We start from the raw sequence: 9,531 nt of genomic DNA on the forward strand, positions 1-9,531 counted from the left end.
TCCTGGAAAAAAAAATAAAATGGGGGTGGGGGGGGGGGGAAGATAAATTAAATTTTTCGAGAAAATTTTCAATCCTGGCTCATCCCAGTATCCGCCCTTGAGGCCTGTATAGATGTAAATATCATGTTAAAAAAAATCTCATAAAAGATGGTTTTGATTTTACTGAACTGTATATATAAGCGGTATATTGGTTGAATGGCTTGAGAAAAGTATATACGCACTGTATACAGAATTTATCAGTGCTAACTTAATACATCAGTTTTGCCAGTCAGTCAACGATTATCCGTCATGGAGCGAGGAGGCTGAAGCAATACTAACCCTGCCAACAAATTTAATCAATAATAGGTCTCATAATTAAATCAATCAGTTTTCTCAAGATCTAACATGACTCCTTTGAATCAACCCCGTTTAAGTGTTATCCAACCCAACCTGAATCTAAACCTACTCCAGGGTAGTGAGAGGAGTGAGAGAAAGAGTGAAAACATCTCTGAACCTTCTAAACCTTTACATCGGTTCACTCAGCATGCTACCGCTAAATTATTCTCCTCATCTAAGAACGGAGAAAAAAACTATCCTGTCTCTTTTTCCGGTTCTCACATCAGTACTCCCCTTCCCCCCCTCATTAAACTGGAGAGGATAAAACCTGGACAACGTGGGGGTAAAATCCCCCATGTAGTTCAACCTAGATCTCCAGTAATCCTAGGAAAGGATACAATATTAAACCTGTCCAGGAAAGACGGAGAAGGAATAAAGAAATCCGAGATTATAAATCCCAAACTTATCCTTGATAGGATTAAAGCAGGAGAAGAGATCTTTTTTCAAAACTATGGAGTTCGTAAAATCTCCGGGTATCCAGGTTCACCTGGAAGGTTCAGAATTGAGAAAATAAGGCCAGAATTGGACCAAGAAACAAGGAGCAACAAGCAATACCCGGAGATAAGTCTCAAAAGAGCTCATGCGCCTGATTTTAGAAACCACACCGCGACCAGACATGTTAAGCGGTACAAAGAAGTAAGCCTTGAGAAGGTTGGAAGGGATAGGGTTAATGTTCATCCTTGTTATCCAGACGTGGTTCCATCGTTAGATAGAATTCCATTACCCCCGAACTATCCCGATCCTGAATTCCGTAAGTGCAATGAATTTCAAGGAGGAAAACTATTTAAACCGTCTCCAGTATATCCTAGAGCAGAGGAGAACCTATCTCCAGTATATCCTAGAGCAGAGGAGAACCTGTCTCCAGTATATCCTAGAGCAGAGGAGAACCTGACTCCAGTATATCCTAGAGCAGAGGAGAACCTGTCTCCAGTATATTCTAGAGCAGAGGAGAATCTGTATCCATTATGTCCTAGAGCAGTAGAGAACCTGGAAACCAGGGTTCAGAGCTTACTAGATTCTCTTCTCTACGGAATACAGGTTTAACCAAATCATAATTTTTCAATTAAGTGAAAAATAACATTTGCATTTTTATCTTATAGGATCGAAATCGAGCACTTTTTGGAGATTTATCAGCTAATAGAAGGTTAGTTTAACGTTTTGGAGATTTATCACCTAATAGAAGATTAATTTAACTTTTTGGAGATTAATCAGCTAAAAGAAGGTTAGTTTAACGTTTTATCATCACTGTGCCTTAACCCTAAACAGCCTGGGGGGGTGTTTGTAGTTTTTTTGTACAGGGCGGAAAAAAGTTTGGTCTATGAAAAAAAATATTTTTTTTTACCCTTTTTTAGGCATTTTTTCCACCCCCCTTGCCCCAGCCTTTTTAGGGTTAAAAAATTGGACAGAATTAATTGTATAAAGGTTTAATAATTTCCATTACCCTTCCTTCCTTCTCTTTTATTGTTTTGTAAAATGTGACTTATTTTAAATGTTCTTTTTAAATTAAAAGAACTGTCAGCATAATTTCAAGTGATGACCCTCCAAGATGGCAATGTCCAATTCACAACGGTATCCATTAAAGTTTTGTCTGATCAAGATAAAATGTCTATAATTCAGAAAACTCTACACAGTGACTTGCGCATTTTTAGTGTGTGCAAACACATATAAGAGTTATCAGAATTAGACACTTTTAAACCTAGAAAAACGATAATATCTTTCACATTATTAATCAGATAAAGATTTCAAGGATACCGTTAAGAATTGCACATTCCCGTTCTTACATGGAGGTATACTTGGTACTAAATACGGTTACATTCCCTTTAGTAAAAATTCAATAATAAGAAATAAATAAATGATTTTAAGTCATTAAAAAATATATATTTTCTTCCCTGCCTTGTGTGTGTGTGTGTAGGATGACAGACATAATAAAATATGCACGTAATTCTAGTATAAGTGGCGAGCAGCGCCAGATTTCACCAATTCCCGGCCTGACGAGACATTTCTGGACTGATGCTGAGTCTTTCCCTAGTAGAGAGATTAGTCCCATACAGGGGGTAGAGCCGGTTCAAATCAAGACAGAGATGGTGGAAGAGGACGAGAAGGAGGAGGATAATGGGAAGAAGGATGAGAAGGAGGAGAAGGAGGGGGAGAATGGAGAGAAGGAGGAGAATGGAGAGAAGGAGGAGACAGAAGATGATGAAAAAGGGGATCTCGTTATTGCAGAAACAGAAAGGTATGTTTACTGTTAAAATCAACCAAAATTATAACGTTTTATGTATTCTTTAGCTGAAAGTTAAAATATTTACTTTTTGAAATTTAAAAATTAATTTTGTTGAGCAGGGAGACCGAGCTGCTGGGGTGCCAGGAGATACCTTTCACGGAGGGGTTCCTGGTCGCCTGCAACTCAGAGAAGTTCCACGATCTAATGAAGACGACAACACTCACACAAAAACAAATAACAATCTGCAAGGATATCCGTCGACGAGGAAAAAATAAGGTTTTGTTTATGCTTTCCATGGTTTACACAGGGATAACCATAAACCTGTGGAATAAGAAGACGACATTTAAGCTATATTCAAAGTGCATTTGATGTTGTTACAAAGCAAATAGTTTTTCTTGAAGCTTAAACATCAATTATGAATTAACATGGTCTGTGCAAACTACACAAATGCTGTGTCTCATATATTGACCTTTTTAAAGTGATAACTAAATAAAGGTTGCACTAACTACTTTTACAAAATGTCCTAAATGTGGTCTGCCCTCGTTGTATTTAAAAAATTGGAATCTTTTCGCGGTTTTTTAAAATAAAAACACTGAAATACAAAAAGATTCGTTTTTATTGTTTTAAAAACTATTTCGAAAAATTAAGTTTACGAATCTTTTTATCTTGTTTACATTGTAATTGTAATTAATTAAAAAATCGCAATAATTCGTGTTTTTTTAAATATTTTGTTTTAGATTGCAGCGCAGAATTGTAGAAAAAGAAAGCAGGAACATTTTGACAGGTTGACCCTAGAGATTGAACAGCTGAGAACCAAGAAGAAGGAGCAGTTAACTCTTCAGCAAAATCTAATTAGGTCAGTCAACTCGGACTCTTTTTGGGACAACGTTTAAAAGGTGTGGATTTTTAAAGGATCTCTTACAGAAATTGGCATGTCCGAATCACAGTGGTACCCTTCAAACCTTCTCAAACGTAAATAAGATATCCATCCTTATCTCTCTGATGTTTGATCATTTTCAATTATGGTTTTCTATTAAAGAGGTTTGCGGATTTATGCCACAAACACAAAGAACGTTATCAGAATTTAGCACGTTTTGAGATAGAACATGACAGTACATTCCTCATTGTTGCTTGGATAAGGTATCAATTTGAATCTACATTCTACTTCTGTAATAAAACCTAAATTAAAGTAACACTATATAATCCCTTTAAAAGACATTTTTTAAATCAAAATGTGCTCTATAAGACAAATAGGGTTTCTAGGATTTAAAAACTTAATTAACTTTTTTACTTTTCAGGGATGAAAAACTGATTAAATCCAAACTGAACAGTATCAGCAAAATAATCTCTTGCGTATCAGTCGATAACTCTAGGAAGAGAAATCAGCGCACCCAGCCGAAAATTTCAGTAAGAGAAACCAGCTCACCGAATTAAAGTGAGAAATATTAGAAAGATATAAAATTACGGAATTCTTAAAAAGACATTTTCTACTTGATCTGGCTTTGCAATATTTTTCTGTGATTTATATATTATGTGATAACTGTGATATTATAAATTATATAAAAAATTTATCAAACTTTTTTATAATTTTAATTAAACAAATTTTTTTTAACCCTATCTAGAAAATAACTGAATATGGCTAAACACTAGACTCAAAACCAAATCTTTGAAACCTTATTCCTAACTATAAAATTCTGTTTGATCGAACAGTTTACACATTTGAAAATTAGAGTTTTGAGCAAGTATGTTATAGTTCCTTGAGAATATATCCACTGTGACATAAAGGCTTTACAATTCGCAAATATACATTATTAAGGCTGCAAAAAGGAATTTATGATCTGGAGCGGTAAAATCAAAGCCCAAGGCGTTGCGACCCTTCAAAATTGGCCCTATCTTGAAAATTAATAACTTTTCATAGATGGCTAAGTCTATGTTTATCAATTATAAGTCCAAACAGACTTATTAAAGTGCTTCATGAATTTATTAATTGAAATCAGGTTTTGAAACGTTTTCCTTCTTCGAACACAGCTGTTTTTACAAACTACTAATACCCGACCTAATTAATATATATATTAAATATATATAAATATATAAAATATGCGCCATTTTTGCAAATGAAAATCTGAAATTTTAGCAATAGATTTAAAAAAAATAATGGCTGAAAGATTTTATCTATTTATTGGTTTTGATCGAAAACAAACTAGAAAAAGAAAAAAATCCCAGCAAAAACTTGTTTGCCCTCATGATACCCATTACAATAAAATATATAGTTATATTCAATTTTACTTTTTTAATACCAGGACGATAAAGTTACTTTATCACCCTGTTGTAGGGTTGTAAAGTAACTTCATTACCCCATACAACAGAAAATATTGGGTATGAAATTTGAAATAGTAATAGCAGGGAAATAAATTTTCTTTTTCGCCATGTTGTAGGGCGATAAAGTCACTTATTCAACCTTCAACGGGAAGTACTAGGTAATTTCCTCACAGTGACACATACGGTGATTTTAAAAATGTAAGAAACATTTTTATCTGAATTGCGAACAGAAGTTTAAGATATAAATATTTCCTTAACATTTTATATTTATGACTCGAATAAAATGTTATTATAATCGAATTACTTTCGGTAGATTGATGTTAGAAACATTAGTGAAGTCTTGGATGAGCATTCAGAGGGATATGGCCGGGTCATTTATGAGCTTGAGAGGAGGCAGGATCTAGTGAAAGCTATGGCCATAGAGAATAGAAAGTATAGAGAGGAATTTACTAGAAAAAAAGTGTAAAACGGCCATTTTTTTGTACTGTTTCCATATTGCAGGTGTACTTCACAAATTTATGCTATCTAACCTGTTGGGCCCTAGAATATCATTTTATAGAAAATCTAAAATTATTGTTAAAAGTAAACCAAATTATGAAATAGGCTGGTTTCATAATTGACCAATGATCATTTCACATAGACTCTATGCCTTCCACTTTACAAACGATGATTTTCCGTTATAACTATAAATCAAATGATGTTTTTATTCACCTAATTCATTATAAAGTTTATTTAAAAGCTTTAAAAAATTCGAAATTGAAATGGATAGTCTAGGGAACATACTGTATTAATGTACTCTACTGCATATAATTTGTGAACATTTACATGATTCGTACACTTTGAACTCCCTTTCAGACTGAAAGGGACTGAAAAAATTCGTACCGAGAGATTCTTTTAATTCCTCTCTATATATTCTATTCTCTATGGTTATGGCTAAGCTATTCCGATATGTTCAGTATACAAAACATATAGTTAAAAATATGCATTTTCTGAATCAATAACTATTACACAAGGAGCTCCTCTAGTTTTAAATTTATGCACAATTTTAGTATATTTGGTTATGTATTCAAAATATACTTTCTTCAATAACCCTTTCATCACTATAGTTTCAGTAAAAGTAGATATTTCCATTCACTGTTTAGCCCCGATATAAGGATTCATCTCTAATTGGAGAATGAGATAGATAGAAAGATAGATGATACCGCTAAGCAATTTCTATTGGTTCAAAATTGACATTAAACACATATTATGATCATAAGAGGAGTTTATTGAAAACATACAAGATTTGAATGTTACGTACAATTTACTTCATTTTGACGTGGAAGCTTATATACAAGGAAGCGTATACGGCATTGTGTACAGAAACTTCTTCTAAGCCTTAAATGCATATAAACGTAGTTCAAAAATATGAAAAAATATTCTATGTTTTAAAAACACCAAAACGGTAAAAAAATGTTGGTGGAATATTTGAGTTAAAGACTAAAAAATATAATAGCAAATTTTTAATGATGACTTATTTTCTTGTGATTTTTTGCCAATACCTTGTTTTCTTTTACAAATACTTTCTTTCCCCATGCAGGTAGATATATTGTTTTAGTTTTCCTTATAAATCTGCACTATCATTTTATATAAATATATATATATATATAAGCAAAAAGCCGTACTTAAACTTCTTTTATGTTTTAACTTTGAATGCAAACAAAACTTAGGTACAAAAATATTAGAATAAACATTTATATTTTAAAAATACCAAAACGCTTTATATATATATATATATATACAGAGGAGTGCGTCAAAAAAAACTGGATTATCGATGTTTCGGACAAATTTGTCTAAATTTTTCGGATTTTAGGCAAATCAGATTAACATTTTTATGCCTAAAATCCGAAGCAAACAATATTTTTGAAAATTTTACCCCCGACATTATTAATCCCGTGTTTTTACTCACCCTGTAAAACAATATAACCGTGTTATTTTAAAGGAGCTATTTCTATTTTCTTACATTTAAAAAATCACTAATTATCTGAATGATTCCCACTAATTCCTTCTAATATTTTTCCTATTTAAAATTTAAAAAAATTATTTAGATTTTTTNTAAATTCTAGTTTCGCCAATATGAGTCTTCCTTTTTTAAACAATCGTAATTCACCATTTAAACAATCCTTGATCGTACTTCATCATGCCGGTTTATTGCAGTTTTTCAGAGTATAAACCTTCGTTGTTATTCCATACTCTATCTATCTATCATTTCATCTATCTTTTCATTTATCTATTCATCTACATATTAGTCTAGTTATCTATCTGTCTATCCTTCTATCTTTCTATTTTTCTCTCCTTCTATTTTTCTATCATTCTATCTTTCTATCTTTCTATCTATCTATCTTTCTATCTTTCTATCTTTCTATCCTTTTATCTTTCTATTTTTCTTTCTTTCTGTTATTCTATCATTCTATCTTTCTATCTTTATGTCATTCTGTATTTCTATCTTTCTATCTTTCTATTGTTACAACAACAAGTTCTAAAGGTTACATAAACAAAATGCAAAGTAAGCTTAATAAAACGAAAAATTAATGATTTAAAGATGTGCAATGTGTGTACTGCATCTACCTTCATCAGCTTTGAATCTATGTAAGGAAGTCCCTGGAAAAGAAGTTTCCGGAAAAAAAACCTGGAAATAAAACTTCTGAAGTCCTAAAGAGAAAAAAGTCTTGTTAAAAATGAGGTCAAGTCTAAGACGTTTTAATAAAAAAAGGACTGCATATTGAATATATCCATGGGTGTTTTAATATTAATTGCCCCTTTTTTTGCATGGTTGTAAACATGATTTGTTCCCATGCATATTCTATTATAGGACGTTTTGCAGAAAATCCGAATGGAACCAGAAAAAAGTCCTAGGTAATAAAGTCTCAAAATAGTAGGACTTTTTCAGTGCCTAAATTTAGGACTTTCTATCCGAAAACTTTTTTTCAGAGAACTTTTTTGGCGGTTACCATCTGGATTAACATTATCCTGATTGGGCATAAACTTAGAGCCAGTTTCTTGATCATACCGTTATTTAAGATACTAGGATTCCAATGCGCTTCGCGCCCATCTTCAATCTTAACTTTAAATTGATGCTCTGTTATCATTTTTTTTTTCGTGGATTTTGAAAAATCAAAATACTTTTTTAAGACCAATTTTTTTAATTCTTACCATCCATAAACCTTCCCTGTGACGTCCCACCAATGAATGTAAGGCAAGGAAAGTCAATTGCTGTTTTGTATACTTTGTGTACATATTGAAACCAGTTCCATTTGGGGGATTTTATAAACAATAATAGATGCATCAGTGTTCGTTCAGTATTCGAGGAGGGGGGTTCAATGGAGAATTTACTTCTCCTTAGTACTGTCTGTGAAAACATTTATTTGGAGGGTAAGTGATAAAAAAAAATTAACAATCGTCCAATCTTTTAAATTTTCATGCTCATCATCTAAATCTTACAAAAACGACCATAATATAGTTTATAGTTGATAGTTTATTTCTGTTCTTGAGATTTTTTTCAACAAAAAAGACGTTGTACATTTATTGGGTCTCATTGTTAAATAATTAAAAATGCAGAAGTTTTTCCACAACCTTAGTAAAATATTACAATGGAATAACTTAAAGTTTTTTTAATTTTGATAATTTATGTTATAAATTCCTAAGACCAGAATAAATCATTGATTTTTTATTTGAAAGATGGATCCCATGTCAGGCTGTGACACCCCTACTCTTGTGTTTATATTAGAACCCAAAGACAGTACACTGCAGTACAAAAAATGCGTACACCACTGAAATGACTTTCCTTGCCTTACATTCATTGCGTCCCACTAAGAATTTGGGCCCGATCGGATGAGCCGTTTTGACGTTTATCGGTTACAAACAAACAAACAGACAAATAGACAAGCAAAGTTTATATATGAATGAAATGGAAAACGATTTAGCCCTGTACAATATGAGTATGACTGTACTAAAGTGATTTGCAGTATATTGGCCGAAGAAAAATGTGTTTTAGTGGAGAGTGACTCTGCATACCCTCCACAGGTTGAGAGCTGGGCCTGAGGAATCCCTATTAATACAAATACAAACCTCATCCCCCTCTTTATATAAGGATGGTTTAAATCCTAAAGATTTTTTTTTATGCAAATTCATAATTCATAGTATCCACTATAAATAGTGTTTGCATTTATAAGTTATGCACAGCTGTGTAACTTGCTTCTCGTTTTTTTGCTTCGTCATTATGCATTACATTTTATAACAAAGAAATATTTTTAACAAAACGTTCTTTTATTTGTCAAAAATAATGATTTTTCTCATTTATTTTCTGATTTTCGGCAAAAATCTTCAGTTCTTTGGCGAAATTTAAAGTTTTTTAACTTTTTAACTAAAATTTGTCAAGCCCTAAAATGTTCTCATTTGATGAAACATTTAATAACTTTTATATAGACTCTTATACGTTTTCAGTCATTCAGTTTCTTCTTTGGTTTCTTTTGTAAAAAATGATCTGAGAAGCAAGAGTCGAAAGAGCATGAATATGCAAATGATCAAAAATGTAAAAATTAAGCCCGTCCTCCACCTTTCCCTCATGCACCCCCCCC

At 32.4% G+C, this 9,531-nt stretch overlaps 1 protein-coding gene across 1 annotated transcript; it reads left to right on the forward strand.

The window, feature by feature from the left end:
* Window positions 1–206: 206 nt before the first annotated feature.
* On the forward strand, window positions 207–4,681 carry LOC111703085 (uncharacterized). The gene is made up of 6 exons (XM_023474946.1): window positions 207–1,413; window positions 1,476–1,519; window positions 2,324–2,608; window positions 2,716–2,872; window positions 3,334–3,452; window positions 3,895–4,681. The coding sequence occupies exons 1-6, from the start codon at window positions 385–387 to the stop codon at window positions 4,028–4,030; spliced, it is 1,770 nt and encodes a 589-aa protein (XP_023330714.1). The 5' UTR covers window positions 207–384; the 3' UTR covers window positions 4,031–4,681.
* The last annotated feature ends 4,850 nt before the right edge of the window (window positions 4,682–9,531 follow it).

The sequence above is a fragment of the Eurytemora carolleeae genome, unplaced genomic scaffold (assembly GCF_000591075.1).
Source record: "Eurytemora carolleeae unplaced genomic scaffold, Eaff_2.0 scaffold531, whole genome shotgun sequence".
Taxonomy (NCBI): Eukaryota; Metazoa; Arthropoda; class Copepoda; order Calanoida; family Temoridae; genus Eurytemora; species Eurytemora carolleeae.

Excerpts from the sequence above, each read along its gene's own strand:
- LOC111703085 (XM_023474946.1), top strand. The coding sequence starts at position 385 with ATGACTCCTTTGAATCAACCCCGTTTAAGTGTTATCCAACCCAACCTG. Across the intron at positions 2,873-3,333 it reads GTCGACGAGGAAAAAATAAG|ATTGCAGCGCAGAATTGTAG; the intron begins GTTTTGTTTATG and ends ATTTTGTTTTAG. Across the intron at positions 3,453-3,894 it reads CTTCAGCAAAATCTAATTAG|GGATGAAAAACTGATTAAAT; the intron begins GTCAGTCAACTC and ends TTTACTTTTCAG.